Source organism: Saccostrea echinata, unplaced genomic scaffold, assembly GCF_033153115.1.
Source record: "Saccostrea echinata isolate AGI-Se365-2 ecotype Australia unplaced genomic scaffold, CSIRO_AGI_Sech_v1 ptg000019l, whole genome shotgun sequence".
In the NCBI taxonomy this organism is placed as follows: domain Eukaryota; kingdom Metazoa; phylum Mollusca; class Bivalvia; order Ostreida; family Ostreidae; genus Saccostrea; species Saccostrea echinata.
This window is the reverse complement of record NW_026889768.1, coordinates 2,753,415-2,774,066: the sequence shown is the minus strand read 5'-3', so window position 1 is coordinate 2,774,066 and position 20,652 is coordinate 2,753,415. Positions and strand designations below refer to the sequence as shown.

Genomic DNA, 20,652 nt, shown 5'->3' with positions numbered 1-20,652 from the left:
CATTTTTACGGTAGCTCAGTCGAAAGAGCACTCGCTCCGTGATCGGAATGTCGTGTGTTCGAATCACGGCTGACCTAAGTCTAGAAAAAATAGGTAGCGACTGTTCCTCCGCCAAGCTCTCGACACTTTGAAGTGAAAGTGGCGGATTTTTCGGATGAGACCTTAAAAATTGAGACCCCGTGTCACGGTAGGCGTTGGCATGATAAAGAACCCACACTGCTCAATGGTCCTTAGTGCCAAGTAAATGACTAAATGAAATATGAAGATAACGAACAGTATTCAATCTCGAAAGTCCAATGAAACGATACAAATTTGGAGCAGAGCAAACCCGGACCTCAAAATTTAGAGGTGGGATAAGATGGAGGAGTGAGCATCCCCTGCCGACCGGTCACATCCGCCGTGTGCTCCTTGTCATGATCGAAAAAAAATAAACCCCGAAAAAAATTTGAAGCCCTTCAACGGTATATGGTGACGTATCTATATGAGTGAAAATTCTCAAACGGGACATTAAACAACATACAATCAATCAATCAATCATTTTTATTATGAATTATTTCGAAGATTATGCCAGACGTTGCGCTAAATAAGAAAGGGAAGACCTTAACACTTTACAAGTGTTCAAGAATCGATTAAGAAGGTTGAAATGCAATATGCAAACCATCTATCTTTTCTTCCGTTTCTTCATACTTGAACAGTGTGTTATGGTTTCAGCAGACAAGGCTTGAAACAATATTACCTTTCTTTGTAAAGCTCATTGTTATAATTCTATTTTAGAAGAACTTTGTTTTAATTCTACATCTGGAAACCCAGCTTGTTATCACAGTTCACTTCTAAGGATGGAATTCTTCAAAATAACATTTCTGTGTTTAATACTTTTAACATTCCACTCAACCAAGCCGAGTTCGATCTACCCTTTATATACTGGATTCTTTAACTTCATAAAAATCCTTACAACAAATATACATTGCCAGGCCAAGCGAATGCTCTACCAAACTCCAATCTTTACTCTTTACAAAAAATATTAACTGCTGTTACAGCACATTCTAGAAGTAATGTAATTCAGATGTGGATTCTCAAAAACTCCAAAGAACTTTTAAAAAAATTAAAATCACAATTTTTTTTTCTAAATTCATTGACATCAAAACATACGACTTCTCTAAACTTTGTTCAACCATAACTCACGATAATTGAAAACTAAGCTTTATGATATCATAGACAACTGCTGCTTCTTAAATAAAAACGAAACTCGGAAACTTTCATATCTTGTGTTAGCTCATTTAAAAATTACTTTCTTAAAAATCACTCTGAAGTTGATGTTAAAATACTTCATTTGATCTTGAAGCATAGGTGAGCCAGAATTAGTCCTATGAGTCAAAGTTGAGTATACTAGGCAATGACAAACATCGAAAATTATAATTTCATACATTTAGATATATCGACGAGGTATTATCAATTAACATACTGTAGTTACTTCCATTCATATGTCGACTCGATATATCCCAGTGAACTTGAAAGATTCTACTTAGCCTGCATCTGTTTCATATTTGGATATTTTACTAGAAAAAGATGGTAACATAACAGCAAAACTCTATGATAAATGTGAATACTTCAACTTTTTTCTACCAGTTGATTCGATATGCAAGAGCATGCTCTACATACGTGCAGTATCTTAATCGAGGCAAACTATTGACAAAGAAGAGATGAAAACAAGAATATCAACAGTTTAAAGTCATAATTTCGCAAGTTCTACGGTCGATACAATGACCTTGTCAGCAAATACAATATATCATTAAGTTGATTGCTGACTGGCGTTTTTCATACTAATTGTAAGGACACTATATTTACACAGTGAATTGTCTACGGATTTTTCCGTTTTCACGATCATGACAACTAGCACACGGCGGGTGTGACCGGTCGGCAGGGGATGCTTACTCTTCCATGTCTCCTGATCCCACCTCTGATGTTTTTTAGAAGTCTGTTTTTGCTCTGCTTTTGATGTGTATTTTTATGGACTTTTGAGCTTAATTACTGGTCGTTATCTCCATATTTAATTTATCAGAAAATTAGTTATAGGGAATAAAATTTAATATTTACAGTATCCAGACTGAATGAAAATGTATACAGCCACACTCAGAAAAAACAGTCACGGTAGCTCAGTCGGCAGAGCGCTCGCTCCGTGATCGGAAGGTCGTGTGTTCGAATCACGGCCGCGGCTGACCTAAGTCCAGATAAAATAGGTAGCAGTTGTTCCTTCGCCAAGCGTTCGGCACTTTAACAGTTGAGACCTTAAAAACCGAGGACCCGTGTCACGGTAGACGTTGGTACGATAAAGAACCCTTATTGCTCAATGACCCTTAGTGCCGAGAAAATGCGTCTAAATTTGAAGTCCTTCAGCGGTATATGGTGACTTCTCTATATGATTGAAAATTTCTCGAACGAGATGTAAGACAACGTACAATCAATCAATCAATTACCCTGAAAAAGACTTACAAGATACTCAATGTTTTGCAGTTGGATAGGATTTGTTTTCATGAGTGGGTCAGGATTTATTTTTTTATATTTCCACAACTGAAGCACGAGTTAAAGTAAAAAAAAAAGTCCTGTCTCATAAATGGAATATATTCCCGAGGACAATAAAAGATATATAGCCTATAATTTTATCATAATTTTTGCTTATACACAAATTTGCAGACTGAAAAAATATCCACTGAATATCATCAAAGACCATAGTTTTTTTTACCATTGTTTGTTTGTGTATTGTTTAACGTCCCTCTCGAGAATTTTTCACTCATATGGAGACGCCACCACTTGCCGGTGGAGAGCTGCAAATATTGACCTATACTCAGCACTCAGGGCCATTGAGCAGTGAGGGATCTTTTTCGTGCCAGCATCTACTGCGACACGGGACCTCGATTTATACGGTCTTATCCGAAGGACCGATCTCCACGTCCCACAGTGGGATTCGAACCCACGACATAAGGATCAACTCCCTACTCTAGAGCGGACGCTCTACCACTGCGCCACGCGGGTGACTTTTTACCATTGTAATCTTCATAAAATAATCAAAAAGTAATCATGATTACAAGACTTTTCAGAGTAATTGATTAAATTACAATTACTTGTAGTCAGAAAAATGCATGAATACTGATTACTCATGATTATACAGCAAACTGTAATCGATTACAGCTGATTATGATTACTGATTACAATTACCCCATCCCTGCTTGGTACAAAAAAATTGGACGCCTGGATAGGTATATGTTTCTGGACATTTTTGGTTACAAATGATGCAATTATCAAATTCTTTAAGTATTAAGAAATTGTAAACTTTCTATGATGTTCAAAATTCTTACCTTTTTCCCGTTTCTTTTATAAATCTATATTTTTCAATTATTTTTTTCATTCTTGATTAATCTTGAGAAAAATGTAAACTTTATCCGGCTAAATTTAATTCATTTTACTAATATAAACATAGTTTTAGTGTGTATTTTCATGATTTTTGAAAAAAAGTTTCTTTGTAGCAAGTGATCTAAAACTAGATGACCATTCATTATTTAAAGAATGGCAAAAAACTATTCTATAGCTAATGCTCTAAGATCTTAATTTCATTATAAAGTTTTAAAAATAAGTAATATCAACTTTAATAACAGAGCTCAATTAGTACAAGTCGTCTTGATTTAATACTTTGTGTTTGTTTGGATGCTTTTTGATATATTTTTTTTTTTACATTTTGGAAATTTGCGACCGTTTTTTAAGTTATTAAAAGAAATATTGATAATAGGGAATTTAATTATTCAGATCAATGAAACGTGTACTTTAATTGTAAATTAATTTTATTTCTTTTTTTTTTTACATCGTTTTTTTAATTATTGCAGTACTGTGTACCTGTTACTAGCTCATGAAAATCAATAAGCTTTTGATTATGAATTGGTCAGCTTTATGAATAAATTGACGTCGCATAAATATTTAATGCCTAACAATACATGTAGCATATTTGAAAAATCCACACACACAAAAAAAAAAATTCGATGAAGTTGAATTTAATTCACACACAGAAAGTTTTTTCATAATTTTTTTTTCATAATGAAAAGTAAGAGTGATGTTAAAAGCGTGAACACAACAAAGGAATCTAATATTTGTAAAATCTGATCTGCTTACATTTATCCTCATTTTTTGAAATAAAGTTCATGTAAAGTTCAATCTAGCCTTTTTATTTGCTCTATTAGACAATGCTAAACAAGATGGAGGGAGTTTATGGCAGTTCAAATATATAAATGGGCTGTTTTAATATTCCCTGAGGAACTGTGCAAGTTTCTAACAAACATCTAAATGCTTATGTAGATTGATTTAGAATAGATATACACATTTATATATTCACAAATGCAATTAACTAAGCTTGTATCTCAACGAATCTTTCACAATCAAAGAACAAAAAAGTGTTTGTAATTGTTTCCTTTGTGCTTTTATTTTCAACTGTAATTGCCATTATTTACACACTGAATTGTCGACGGATTTTCCGTTATTTCCCGATCATGACAAGGAGCACACGGCGGGTGTGACCGATCGGCAGGGGATGCTCACTCCTCCATGGCACCTGATCCCACCTTTGATGTTTTTGGAGGTCTGTGTTTGCTCTACTCAAGATTTGTATTGTTTTAATGGATTTTGAGCTTGAATACTGTTCGTTATCTCCATATTTCATACAATATGAACACACACGGCATAAATACAGATTATATTTCTATTCGATAAGATGTAATTCCTATTCGATAAGTTGTTATTTCTGTTCGATAAATTGTTATTCCTATGGGAAGAAATATGATTCCTATTCCAAAATATATCATTCACATTCGAAAACATGTGTTTTCTGTTCGATAACATGTCATTCATATTCGAAAACTGATTCCTTTTTGATATTTTTTTTATTCCTATTCGATAATTTTGTCATTCTTATTCGATAATTAAACGATTGATATTCGATAAACATGTTATTCCCATTGAAAAAACACAGAATACATGTTTTCGACTAGGAATCACATGTTTTCGAATAGGAATAACAATTTATCGAATAGGAATGATAAATTATTGAATAGAAAGCACATTTTTTCGCATAAGAATAAGAACTTATCGAATAGGAATCACATTTTAACGAATAGGAATGATATATTTTAGAATGAGAATAGCAAAATTTTTGAATAGAAATAACAAAAAAGTATAATAATGCAACGTTTTACACGCCATAGTCAACACCATGAAATACTAGTATTCAAAATCATAAAATTGTGGTTAAAAACAGAAGATATAACTAAGATGTTCAAATTCAAATAATTCTATTTTTATTTCATATAAAAGAAAGCATTCAATATAAAGTATTACAGTATTACAGTTCGGTTATTTCTTCTTTTAATCACGTGAGGAGCCAGCACCCCAGGACTAAAATAAAAATAAAATGAAACTAATTCAATTTTTAAACCCCTAAATGAAATAATTTTTTGGCAAGACACTTCCATTATTTTTCAACAGAATTATAATAAAGAAACTGAAATAAATAAGCATGGACATTTTTAGAGAATTTTTAAAGCATTCTCAAAGATGAATTTTTAATCAAATTGTGAGGGTTAATTTATTCAATAACAATACTTACAGGAGGTGGGTAAAGGTCACTTGTTGGCAAGGCAGTAATTTCGGTCTCCTTGAAAAAGAAATGGATAAATCTTAACTTGCATGTCTATCACATTAATACATAAAAGTGTCCACTTACATAAACTTTAATTTCTTTAAAAATCAGCAATATATCTAATTGATTTTGTTCATATAGTTGTCCAAAGTAAGTGTAAATATTTGTGAAATTTTGTTATAATGTCAGAAAATGCAGACGAAAAATGTACTCATTTTCAGAGAAAATAACACCAAGATGCATATTTGAACACCAAAGAAAATGAAAGTTTCTTTATATCTAATCTATTATTTATGAACATTTCTATTCAAAATCAGTCTCTCTCCCTCTTTATATATATATATATATATATATATATATATATATATATATATATATATATATATATATATATATATATATATATATTAGGGATGTCAAATCGGTCAATATTTGATAATCAGTTACTCGGACGATTTTCCGATCGAGTACCCGGGTACTCGGAAAAAGTGTTTATACATGTAGGGTTTGAGACCTGTTTACCACATCGATGTTTTCTTTCGTTTATAACATGTTATAATGCATGTACATAAACATCGAGCCCAACGAGAACGATTCTTTTTGTACTAAATTTATTTATCAAACAAACACAAAAGACATGATCAATTAATACACCAATAATTACAAATGCTTTACAGTTCTTATTTATGAAGACAATTTGGTCAACGGAAGAGAAGGACGCAACTTTGTAATGATTAGACTAGCGAGAGAGTGAAATAGAAAATATAGAACATCTTTTATATAAGTGTAATGATTCCTTGTATATATGGAAAAAAGTAAGCCAATCATTGAAGTTCAATATTGGCTGGAAAAATATAGTAATTGGTTTTTTTTTAAGAAACTCAGCTATCTGAAATGTTGAACATACTCATTTCTTATATAGCTCTGAAAATATATAAATATGAAATGAAATGTCGTGTAAATTGTGAACCATGTATTACTGAAAATTTGATAAAATTTGTGAAGAGCAATTTATTGATGTACTATAATATTATAAAAATGTCATATAAAAATTTCAAACTAGCTGAAATGTGTATAAATGTTGAAAGACATATATAATTCATAGTTAATAGAGCATTTTTCCTTCATGTTATAATTACGTAACAACTTATGAAATCCAAAGCTTCTTGGGTAGCCTGACCAAAGAAGCATGTTAACAAGTGGGGGTCAATATGGACTTTGGAAGGTGAAATGGGACCTCTATGATAACACGGATTTCATAAGCAGTAAATTTTTATACACATAACCTGTAGATTTTAATTTTACCTCGAGTCTTTTTGCATTATTTGACTGTTTAAAAAAAAAAAGTCGAAGATAACTCAATGTTTATATTCAAAGTTACAACCGGATATCATTTGTACTGTATAAATTTTGACATTACAAAACAGAAGAAAAAAAATATGGAATACTTTTATATCATTTTTGTTTAGAAATTTATCTTTTTTTTCATTGTCATTATACTATTATTTTTAATAATATCAATGTATACATAGATCTATGCTATCCAATCCAGAAAGCTGTAGGCACATATGGTGCGGATTATGAGGGGGTCTCTGAGGAGACTTTACCCCAAAATGTCTTTGTAAAATCTGAATAAAAAAAAAAAAAAAAAGACTAGCGATAGAGAATATCTTTGGGAACAGTGGGGAATGGACTCTGTCGTAATCGCGAGTTGTATATTATTAATTTTACGTTTGCAAATGTTTTCTTTGTGATAACTCTGAAAGTTAAGTATGTTAATTTCTCGATATTTACAACTCCATCCGTTATGGATAAATTATTCCACGTTTCCAACTGCCGTTGATGCCCTGGTATGCACAGCAAACTAAAAAGTGATTCCTTTAATATATGGTTGTTTCCATCCTATACGCTAAATTTACTAAGCACATGCAGGTGCCTTTTAACATTTTTTAAATCTTCGGTTATTTATAAATATTTCTTCACTTTTGAACAGTCTGGTGAATTGGTAGCGGTATTTCTATGTATGTCAGATTTCGTTTTCATATGCTAATTGAATAATCATAGAATAATTAATAGATCATAATTAAACGATGTTCATTGAAAACAAATAATGAAAGCCATCTAGAAATTAGGGTCACAAGAGGTGAGAACGGCTGTGTACAGTGTCCAGTGATTAATTACTCTATATACACGAACACAGCCACAGGCGATAACGGGTATTAACTGGTGTAGGTGACGGTAATTACTGTACAGACATGGACAATGCATATTTAAATCACATTTTTTGATAAGTTTTTAATAAATATATGCACTTTGAAATATGAAAAAAATACACATCCGAGTAACCGAGTACCGATTTTAGTATTCGATACTCGGACGTTCGAGCGAGTACCCGGTAAACCGGGTACTCGTTGACATCCCTTATATATATATATATATATAAAACTTCAAAACAAACCACTTATAACTGAACCTTATGTGCTCTGAAAATCAACACAAATGAATGCAAATGGAACGTCACACTACTGATTACTATACGTACGGGGGAGGAGTCACGTGATTCTCGCTTGTATTTATCAAACGCCCTGGAGGTACAGTCCGAATCGGAAGAATCACCACCAGTTATCTTCACCACTACACTGGGGCATCGTTCATCAAGACAATCCTGCGCATCTGAGGAGCTGTATTCCCGTTCATGCATTATATTGAAGAAGACAACCCTGACAAAATAGATCCCAGAGATTATATTTGAAATCTGTTTGTGTTATGAAAAATATCAACACTCAAAAATTTGAGTTTTTCGGACATTGAGAAAAAACATTGAGGTTCAAAGTGTTCAAAACTGCATACCCAACTTCTGAATCTAAGAAGTAATTTTTAGCATTTGTACTGGAGTCAAGATCCTCGATAGTTGACAAGGACTCCCCTTTAGTCCATTTGTTCCATTTAGAAGTTGATGTGAGATCCAGTACTCTGACAAATATTGTAGCATCTCTAGGTACGCAGAGTCCCATCCGTGCAGTTTTAGTTCTTAAAATTGATATCATTTTGCAAAGTTAAGTTGAATGGAAAGGATAACAACCAACATAAAAAATGTCAAGATACGTTTATAAATCATGTAGATCATATACCACATTTTAATTTAAAAAAAAAACAAAACTAAACTAACTTGGTGAAACCAAGTCCCTTAAAACCAACTGAGGTCGGCACGTTTCCGTTCATTTTAGCTAAATAACCATATCCTTCTCCCAAAATGGCCATAAATGGAGCCATTTTCCTGGCGTCTGACTCAATTGGGTTATCAGGGAGGTCGTCCCGATAAATGGAAACGTCATTTGCTACCCCAGTAGGTTTGAAATTCCATGATAGACGCACCTGTGATTGGATAGATGGATTACAAATGTCTTTCAGTTTTAAGAATCATGTCTAATTCTTCTTCGGTACAGCCTACATAATACTATAAACATGTGCTTCAAAAAAATCAATTAAAAACTTATTTGTACAATTATCGTAATTGCACAAATTCACTCAATTAGATGAACTACTGTAATTGCTAATATAGTGAATCAGATATTCATAGACAATTACTTGTCCGAAAGTGTTTGTACAGGCCATCATTTTCCAGTTAGTCCTCTGATAGCAGTTTGAGGTTGAGTGGAATGGAAGATCTTTAACAATCTGTGATCCGGTAGAAAACACTGATCCATCAGTATCCCGGAAAGAACCGATCAAATCACCGTCTAGTCCAGAAAAACCATTGTCTGTAGCATTCCCGTCGAACACGCGGTTACCCTCGGATGGCTTTAAACACAATATTTGATTATTTTTACTTATTCCTATTGTAAAGAAAACCAGATACAGAATACCCAGTTTGATGGTATTATAAGTGTTACTTATTAACCTATTGCTCATTTTCAACATCTTATATACATACATACATACATACATATATATATATATATATATATATATATATATATATAAGTTCATTTATGCACATAAAATACACCGTAGTCAAATGTGATAAAAGTAAACATTTTAAAAAGAAAGAACTTATGAAATGGACAACCTAGATTTTTCTCCTCTGAATTAATTAAAGCTTACATCTGAGAAACCAAATTTGATTCCACTGACGGCGCTAATTGGAGAACTATGACCGTCGTTGTCACGTTGGAAACCAAGAGCACCAGACCTATAATTCTCTGTGTCTTCAAAGTCCCCGAAAAACGTGTCATCAACAAAAACAGGGCCATGATAAAACACGAACCCTTGGCGAGGTTGGTCGCTAATATTAAAATGGTTATCAATACATTAAATTATCGTTAAAAGTTACAACTATTTGAAAAGAAATGCTGCCAATGTTATTTGTCACAAGGTATATTTATATACTTACGCAAACGCTATTGGAACAGATCTAGGGTAGGTTTTGGATGCTCCCCCACTGGAAATCACCGTGGGGGACCCAGTGTTCGGAGAATCCCCAATAAAGACGCTCTTTTCAATGTATTGATTCTGTTCAGAACTTCTGTAGCAATAAAATAGAAGCAAGCATGATCACTGACTCATGTATACTATCACTGGAATAAATAAGTCTAAAATGGCTGACAGAGTTTGGGTCAGACAAAGATAAGTTACGTGATACATGTTTATACATACCTTTTAAATGTAAGTCCAATAACGCTATCAGAGAATCTGAGTAAAGAAAAAAAAAGACAAAGTGCAAATTCTTTAATTTTATGAAATTTAATGGTATTACTTTATGACAAATACAAAAAGGTTCATTTTTATGTGCACTTATTATTGTTACAATGTTTGTAATAAAGGATTATTAATAAAACTGAGAGCAAATGGAATCTTTATTGTATGAAATTTACAAGACTTACGAAGACTCGGTGACTTTAAATAAACCACCGTTAATCCAAGCATTTTCTTTCATGTTTTTGTACGCTGAAGTGTAACGCACATAAATTTTTTAAGTGTTTATTGTTAATATATATTGATACATGGATTGTTTGCTGTAAAAACAAATGACATTTCAAAATAATTAAGTAAGAACCTACCCGTAAGTTTTCTTATCGTCACCATTTTAGCCCCGGATTCTGAATCTTTTGGATCATTCCAGGGTTCATAAGAATTACTTGATACAAGACTACCGTCAGATCTCAGGATATTATCAATGAATAAACCACTCTGTCAAAGAAAATAAACATAAAACAAATTAAACTATGCCTGTAGCATGAGTAAATAGCTCCAAAAAAAAAAAAAAGAAAAGAAAAAAAAAACAATATAAATCTATCGATACTAATGATTCGCATACTATTTTTCCTAATAAGCTTCCTCAATAAGTCATGCAGTTAAGATTGTAACTCATCGAATAATAGAATGAAAAATTAATTCCTTTGAAGTTACCTTTGCGTTTGAATGGGCAACGTTGTTGTCGAATTCAAATATTGCGGTGTGCATAGCTTCATATTGGTCCATGAATCCACGGCTTGCTGAGGGACCAACGGGTGAGTTAGGGTAGACAAACCAGAATCCATGGGCCTACAGACAATGAATCAAACTATCATAATTGGTACATAAACTGATTATTTTTTTTTAATTTTAATCATCTCTCACTCATTACTTTTGTTCGAATGTAATTAATTCATGATTTTTATTCTTTGTGTATTTTTTTTTTCTATGACATTGACGTAAAGACGACAATGTGTGGTTTAAAATAGTTTACCATTTATCAGGTTAAGCGATATATATATATATATATATATATATATATATATATATATATATATATATATATATATATATATATATATATATATATATATATATATATATATATATATAGAAAGGACCTTTGCAAGAATTGAAAACAAGAGAAACTATAAATGCTCTACGGTAGAAATTCTTAATATACTTCGCATAGAAAATATATATACTCAGACATTTCATCATGCAATTTAAAATTGCTGCCAAAAAATTCTTCGCATGAAAAACAATAAATATGATCACACATAACCGATATTAAAAGCAAAGAAATTGATTCTTGTTACGTTGCTCAAGTAAAACAAAACGTTCAAGTCCCTTGACAAGCTGAAGATTTTATGTGCTTCTGGCCTCTATCCCTTTGTCTAACAAATGCATGGATATTTCAAAATTGACCTTTGGGTTAGTTAGTTTAATATTTCTAAATTAGAAAGTCATGGTTCATAAAGTTTTCCATACTTTTCCTCTAAGTAAATACACAATGCCTGCACCTTTGTTCAAGTCCTGAGATATCTAAGGTTTTAAGATTATAATAATGGTGTACTTTGTAGTGGAGGCTTCAAATTGACAATATTATGATTTTTGACGAATAGCACATCAAAGAATTATTCAAATTTAACTTGCAAACTTTATCTTGATGACCTATACCTATATGATACCTAGTATTACTACATAATTTTGATGGCTTATTGTTAAAATGTACCTCTCCGCCTGCAGCCACGTTATTTCTGACGTATGTCTGTGGATTTGTTATCCAAAATGTTGTTGGATTCCTGAATGATAGCAACAAAATAAAGACGAGAAAAAATAAATATTGTAAGCAAAAGAATGTGAAACTTGTATATATCGGTTATATCAATCGGAGTCAAAATATATATTTTTCTGAACTTGACATTAAGTATAATTAAACACATGATGACTAACATGTCGGATCTTATGAGATTCCCTCTCTTTTGTCCTGCTCCAAGATTACCATCCAATACCGTTCTCTTCTCGCCTCCATCTTCTAAAAAGTATCCATGACCAAGAGTATTAAAGCAGAAGTTGTCTTTAACCTAGGTAAACAGAAACATTTAGAACATTCAGACTTACATAACATGTTACACTGGAAAACTATGCAAAGAGATCTTATCCTATTAAACAATTTTATAGAAGATATCTCGAAGTGAGCACTGCTTTTTTTATCATAAGAGCAATAACATATTACTATTTTTATTTACTAAGATTGAAGCGAAACTAATTAAAGTGAGACAATTTCCGATGATCATGGTCTTCGCAGAGGTATTACTCATATTAGACATATATAATGGTGAACAATTGAAGAATTTTGATAAGCTGGCTATCAGTCGTATTTAAGGGAATGTTTTTAAGCATTGAATTCTTATTTTTTGGATGTCGTCGGTCGTATAACAGCACATAGCCATACCGACAAATTAAACACCGCGGGTTAGCGCGGTATGATAATTGCCAGCACGGAAAAGTACTGTAATATACGACCGACGGCATCCAAAAATAAGAATTAAATGCTTATTTTTATATTCTCCATTTATCTATCTTCATAATTTATGTTTATTCCATTCGTCTTTATTTTGAATTTAGCGCCTTTCAGAACTAGTATGTTTTTTCAACAGACGTAAAAGTCGTTTCGACATCGAAAATTAAATAATGCGAATAAATATTGCAGGGGAATTGTAAAAGTCTAATTGTTAGATTAGAACTGCAATAATTGTTTTTAATTAAATTGGGCCAAAACAAGATCCATTTTGATTTCCTGGTTTATTGAAAGTGTGTGCAGTTCCTTTTGTTACAAGGTTTCACGTGCGTTTATAGAGGTTTGAGTGTTGTAGATTTTCAATGGATTTTGAAAAAACTACATTGAATGTAAATATATAATAAATAATGGACAAAATTACAAAATATTTAGTGCATGTCAATGTTATGCAGCATTAAAAACATAACTTGACAACTGGTGAAATTTTAAAATTGTCCGCATACTTGTTATGTACTTCCGTGCATTACATGCATTTGTAAAATGTAAAAGGTGAAGTTAACAAGCAATGATAAATCTTAGAAATCAGTAAACAAAATGCATTATTAACATCAAAACATTGACTCCTGCAAACACCATAGATGGGATCAGGTGTCTGGAAGGAGCCCTATGTATTGATCTGTATTGATTTTGTGGAGAGAGTATCCGAAGTAAAATTTAGTATAAACTCAAATCACAAATGGTATGAAACAATACAACCCCATGAAAGTTTTATTGTAATAAAACAAATATTGATTTGCATGTATTTGAGAGTATCACTAAAGTTTTTTTTTAAAGTCAAAATTACTTTGCAGCATCACAATCAAATGTACCTACCTGAGCGCCATGTGTGCCATGTATTGTGATACAGCGAGCAAAGGAATCGTGAATACTGTTTCCGCTTAAAAGTGACGGTTTGGTTCTGTCATCTACATCTTCACACATATGGAAATGTAGAGGATAATTTCCTATGTATTGGAAAAGCCATACAATTAATCAAAGAAGTTAATCTGTGTGGCTTGAAAATGCCATTTAGTTATATAAATATATAAAAGTTAAGGTAGTCCTCAGGTTCTGAAAATCAGGCACTGAATAATTGAAAATGCTCACAAAAATGTCTCTGAATTCTCAAATTAACGTGAATTTACCCACAGCAATTGTTCCAACTTCATCATTAAAGTTAATCATAGTATATAGGAAAAATTAGTAAATTTCAAATAAAGGATGACTGCACTTAAAGACATGCGAAAATTGCGACAAAATAAACTTTCAAAACAAGCATTTTTCTTTTAAATGCACGAATGGTCAACATCTAATCTACAACTTTATGTAATTACATTAAATGAAAGTACGTATTTACGAAGTACGAAGCTGTTTTCTTAGGCGGGGGTCATCACAATTTCTTGAATCTCCGTACGATAATGAGGACGCCCACTTTTTCACTGACTTTATACATAGTCAGCGCATGTTTGTCTATTGTTCTCCGTTTAACAGTAGTTGTATATTTGCATTAACAATGTTGTGTCAAAAGGAGATTAATAGACAAACATGCGCTCATGGTTTAAACGAGAAAAAACTGCTTCTTCTTGCATTCGCTCTCTCTGCTGTAACCAAGGGCTGTAACATGTTGAATATTATAATTCACCACGTGATTTCTTACCTCAGGTAACTCTGTGAATACTAAATTCCGTCACGTGACTTGTAAAGTAGCATGTTTTGTGCTAACTAAGGACAGAGTACTCGAACACGTTAAATTGTTAGGCATTGATTTAAAAGATTCTTCACTTACATGGACGTCACTCATATTGTTAATTTTGTTTTTGAAACCTCTGAATATAGTGTACTTGTGCCATACAGAATAAAGAGGGAATGGGAAAGAGTGATCTCGTATTTTTTTAAATACATGTCATTGTTATTTATCTATCTAATTTTAGACCCATTCTTACAATATTAGCTCCACCTCTCATGCAAACCTAATGTTTAATCAAGGGCAGGTAAGTGTAAATTCTCTATATTTGGAAAGAGTAAGGACAGAAAACATAGAATCATTTTATTGCATCACAGTCTAAGATCATTTTAATATTAAAATTCGGCTAGAAATGGACAGGATTCTTTCATAAATATATAAAGATGAAATAAGATTATGATATAAAAGCAACAGAAGCGACCGAAAAAGACCCAAAACCCGGCGTTAAGTGCAGTCATCCTTTCAGGAAATGCGAATAGAGACACCTACTATGCATTTTCTAACTGGAAATTGATCGACAAAAATATTTCAGGATTAAAAACTATACATGTAGGTATCCAGGCATTTGAAGAAAATTGCGTGATTTTTCTACTTATACAGTACTTTAGTTTCTTCTGTGTACTTCAGTTATTTATAATGAATAGTTTATAAAGTGTGTCATATCATTGCAAAACATTATAAATCATTTCTAATTTCATATCATGCTAATTAGCGTTGGTATCTACGGCTAAATTAAAGGAAAAGTCAATTTCTTTAAATCTGTACTTTTAACATACCTTTATAGGGTAAAATATCAACGTTTTAAAAGACTGTTTCTAAAACTTCAAAGAACCTTGAATCACAATGAGATGCATAAAATGAAAATTGTTGCATGAAAAGATTTCATATTTAAGCTTCATGTTGAGACTTTTTGAATTAAATAATAAATTAAAGAGTTGTCCTTCCTAGCTGAGGATCGGATATCCTTAAGAGGTTAATTTTCCTATCGAAAAAAGATGCCAATTATCTAATACCAAGACGTATAAAACCAACGTTTGAAAACTGTGGCCTTTACTTGAGCTTGTTTTTTTTTTGTTGTAAGCTTCATTGGATCTGTATTTCCATTGTGCACTTACTTTTCTTAATTTTACAATCTTTCAAAATTGTTATTGTATTGTATGGCTATATAGCATTTTGATGTTTGCTTTGGTAAATCTTTTAAAGCAAGAAAAATCTCTGCTTGATGGGTGGCTGAGCTAAGTTTAGATATTGTTGATATAAAATGTATTCTTTAAAAAAAAACGATGTGTTTACCTAGGGAGGTCTGCTGTCCCATCCTGTTTAATTCCACATTCTTCACCTGTACCGTCTTAAATCCTTTCAAAAACTGCAAATATTAGAACCCATACTTGTCAGAATAAAACGCAATTCAAAAAGTTACATACACACATACACACTCACCCTTACACACACAAAAACTAAGTTTGATTTATGTTTCAACTTTAATTTTTTTTAGTTTATTTTTTCAAATTATAATATTTGTATGTGTTGTATTGAGTCAAATTCGATAAAATAAGCCTTCATATAATGTGAAGCATGTATTTGTTTAGGAATGGAAGGGTTCAAACCTAGCAGACCTCCATAACCGCCGTAGTATAAAATACTATAATTATGTAATTGATAAAGAAAGGTAGATAAATAAATTAAGCTGAAACACAAAAAAACATGCAGTGATTTGAACAACTTCATTAACCGAAAGTGCTTGTAAAAACCATTTGAAACATAACATATTTACAGAATATCATTAACAGTAAATAACAGTAACCAATGACAGTTAGCTAATACACTTAACAGACAAGCTCTCATTGGAAAAGAAACTGCATGAAATATTTAGAAATACGGGATTTAAAAAAAATGAGAATGAATGACATCATCACTAAGAAATTTAATTTTCTCCAAAGGCTCACAACTAGGGATGTCAACGAATAGTCGACTATTCGACTATCAGTCGAATGGACCGACGATCGAAAAACGAAACGACATTCGAATAAATAAATACAATAAAAGAGTGATAAAGAGATGGAATTCTCATCTTAAAATTGAGAAACCGTCTTTCCTTGGATACAGTCGATAAGATAATTTTCCTCATTAAAAACAGCTGACTTTACATGTAGATAGTACAGTAATTAGAAATGCTTCACTTCCGCGAGAATTATTTGTCAACTAGAGCCGAGCTCGTTGCAATGCAACGAATAGGTCTTCCGTCGGAGCTCCGGACAGGACATAGCGACCTTGAGTCAAGGTCATGCAACATTTTAAGGTTATAAACAATCCTGTAAGGGGTATCAACTTGCAATGTTTCAACAGTAGAAAGACAGTAAAGGAATGTAGAATTCCCCTGTCAGTGAACTTGAACTTGTCCAAGATTATAGATTTTTTGTTTGTTTTTATTTTGTATGTTGTTTAACGTCCCTCTCGAGATTTTTTCGATAATATGGAGATGCCACCATTTGCAGATGGAGATCTGCAAATTTTGAACTATACTCAGCACTCATGGCCATTGAGCAGTGAGGGATCTTTTTCGTGCCAGCACCTACTGCCAGACGGGACCTCGGTTTATACGGTCTCATCCGAAAGACCCGTCTCTGCGTCCCACAGTGGGATTTGAACCTGCGACGTAAGGATCAACTCCTTACTCCACCACTCTTGAGCAGACACTCTTACCACTGCGCCACATGGGCTACTAGACCTTTTTGAATTTTACACTTTTTATATCAGTGACCTTGAACTTGACTAAATGACCTATGCTAAGGTCAAAAACAACCTTTGAACAAATTATGAGCTTCCAGTGATACTCAATGACAAAAGGTATACCTGGAAAAGAATATTGCACTTTTCTGTCAGTGACGTTGAACTTGCCAGGATCAAGGTCAAAACATATCCTTGGATCATAAGCAATCTCTGTATCAAGTAAAAGCTTCCAGTGATTTTATATTACAAAGTTATAGCATGGAAAAAAATTAATATTTATCTGCCAGTGACCTTGAACTTGCCGGAAAAACCTTTGTTCAAGGTCAGGACAAACCCATCTTAAGCAATCTGAGAAAAAGTTTTCTGTGTTCCTCCCACCCCTTATAAATTTATAATCCAGGCACAAATTTTGCAACTTTTTCTACCAGTCTAGTACAATGTTATCTCAAACCAGTGGATCATAAGTAATCTTTGTTCCAAGTATGAGCTTTCAAAATTATAGCACATACAATAATCTTACACTTTTCTGTCAGTGACCTTGAACTTACAGGAATAACCTTGGATGAAGGTCGTGGCAAACCCTTTTGTCATAAGCAATTCCTATATCAAGTATGAGCTTGCAGTGACTCTCTATTACAAATAAATAAATGGGTCGGACAAAACTGCTATTTTTTCCAGTGACCTTGAACTTGCCGGAATGATGTTGGAACAAATCCATGACACACCCTTGGATCATTAGTAATCTTTGTACCAACTGTGACCTTCCAGTTTCTTCATAAAGTTATATCCTGGGCAAATCATCACGTACAGACAGACAGCTAGGCAGAGGGACAGTGTGATTCAAAAAGACTCAAAACACCCCCACCCCAAACCCACACACTTCGTTTGGGGGGATATATAAATCCGGCCCAAACCTTCTCCCTGGAATCAAGATTTGAAAAAAAATTAATGTATACTATGTTGAAAATGTTCTCATTGTAGTCCAGGGGTTCTTGAGAATACTATTTCAAATCACCCCATGCGCTGATCTAGAGGGGGTGGGGGGCAGTTCCCCCCCCTTAGAAAATGCGGACCCTTCCTCGATAACGCGGATCTGTGTTAAAATGGTATGAAAAGTCTTAGGTATGAAGCTTTAAATGTCAACGAACCCCCCCCCCCCCACACACACACACACAAATAGGTTTTTCACGTTTGGGAAAAGTTTCTTTTTTTTTGGCTCGTCAAGAAATTTCTGGGTTGAAATATTTTTTTATTGGGATCCCCTCCCCTCCCCCCATGGAAAAAATTCCTTGATCCGCGCCTTACCCCATCTAATTTTTACTACAATGTATCGTCGCCCGCGTGGCGCAGTGGTTAGAGCGTCTGCTCTAGAGTCGCGAAGTAAGGAATTGATCCTTACGTCGCGGGTTCGAATCCCACTGTGGGACGTAGAGACCGGTGTCGCATAATATTTGGTCCGCCTCGTTTAAAGGTCCGGGGGGACCTAATACGATAACATATAAGGTCCGGCCTGCCTCTATAATAAAAGGTCCGCCTTCGGTTTAATATGCAGATTTTTCTCCTTTATTGATTCGAAATTAATTTGCTTAATTAATCTTTTTTAATTATTTAAGGTATAGTTGTTATAAAAGTGTCCCTCCCAGCAAAATGGAGTTCCAGGGACGTACATGTATGTACATTGTATATATACTAACAGAATCAAGTCTTGCGATATCTCGCTAGTTGCTGGATTTCGTAAGTCAATTTTAATTAATTATATTTCTAATACTATGATATATTTCAGTACAAAACCTCAAATTATCTATCAAAAAATTATTCAAAATTTGATGTTAGCACTGATTAACTGTTAGCTCCTCATCGTAGTACATACCTCCCAGGTACTGCACAAAACAAAAATTATAAAGATGCAAAGATCTGTTGATCGAGTTACCTTATGGGAAAATCATGTACAACTTGTGTCTTTTATAGTTTAAGTGATATCAATATTATCATTGCAAAATAAAAAAAAAATACATATATATAATACGTATACCTTCACTGGCACATTGTTCAGTATATAGTGTTCGTAAGTCCAATTAACAATGATCATTTCATTACAGTCTCTTTCCTAAAATCGTTCGACTTCCACTTCCAAAAAAGGATTTTCATATCTTTCGAAAGATATTTCATTATATTATTAATAATAATTATGCATAATTCTTACGATTCATATTGTACCTAACTATAAAATAATTGGAGGGTCACTGTGACAGGGACTTGTGTTAAGGGGTACTAGCCTATCCCGTTGTTGTTAAAACAACATGTCTGTGCATTGGGGGTAGGCCTATTGTCTCACTTGACGAAACTTGAAGCCGCATATCCCCCATGTTTTTATAACCACCGTTTCTTATCCAGTTAAAGACTAACGATTATTTCATTCTGCTTGGCATTACCCCGGGATTAACACTGGTTAAGGAAGATGTGCATTAATTGGCAAGATCAAACCAAAGTCAATCGAGTTGAACATTTTAAGCAATAAAATAACCCCCCCCCCCCCAAAAAAAAAGAAAAGATTATAAATGGTCTTGTTGTATTTTTGGTGGGTGGGGTATAGCAAAATTATGCTGATACATGTCAAATAGTTTAAAAAGTACTGATATTGTAGACTTTCCTCCCGCATTAATATTTTTCCCGGAAAAACGAGCTTGGGTTTAAAGACCCCCCCCCCCTTTTGGAAAATGAGCCTAGCATAGGATTTATTTCCGGATTTTTTTTAAAATATTGTTCATTTCATTCCCTACGTTTTGTAGTTTTCATTTCTGACATTTTAAAATTTTCATCTCTGACATTTATCACCATAAAGTACTTTTCCGGCAATGAAAACAGAATTGAAATTTCCCTTATAAAAAAAATTAAAGAATAAATCAAGAATAATTCATTGATTTCCAAATAATAAGTTCTGCTTATATTCAAAAGAAGCTTATGATGATTTTATCCTCGGACACATGTACGTCTTGTGAATTTTTTTTCATCTTTTCAAATCAACATAATCAGATTGAATTGGTTAAGATAGAATTTATGACATAGAGAAACTATGTTTGAGGGAAAGAAGTAATAAAAGTTGAGGGGATTCTGTTTTTCGGTGCTTTCAAACACATATAATTTAGTGGGCATTAAAATTTGGTGATCAAAAATTGCATGTTTTATTATTGAAATTATTGCATT

The 20,652-nt window shown here is 33.1% G+C and overlaps 1 protein-coding gene across 1 annotated transcript in view; it reads right to left on the bottom strand.

The window, feature by feature from the left end:
- Window positions 1–5,319: 5,319 nt before the first annotated feature.
- Window positions 5,320–20,652, bottom strand: part of LOC133189670 (cell migration-inducing and hyaluronan-binding protein-like) — a 35,256-nt gene continuing 19,923 nt past the window's right edge. The window contains 16 exon segments of the mRNA XM_061325067.1: window positions 5,320–5,433; window positions 5,645–5,692; window positions 8,220–8,397; window positions 8,528–8,707; window positions 8,847–9,052; window positions 9,266–9,478; window positions 9,782–9,962; window positions 10,071–10,202; window positions 10,334–10,369; window positions 10,561–10,624; window positions 10,738–10,867; window positions 11,087–11,221; window positions 12,147–12,216; window positions 12,368–12,498; window positions 13,809–13,939; window positions 16,012–16,084. Coding sequence (XP_061181051.1) covers window positions 5,404–5,433; window positions 5,645–5,692; window positions 8,220–8,397; window positions 8,528–8,707; window positions 8,847–9,052; window positions 9,266–9,478; window positions 9,782–9,962; window positions 10,071–10,202; window positions 10,334–10,369; window positions 10,561–10,624; window positions 10,738–10,867; window positions 11,087–11,221; window positions 12,147–12,216; window positions 12,368–12,498; window positions 13,809–13,939; window positions 16,012–16,084 — 1,938 coding nt within the window. The 3' untranslated portion in view covers window positions 5,320–5,403.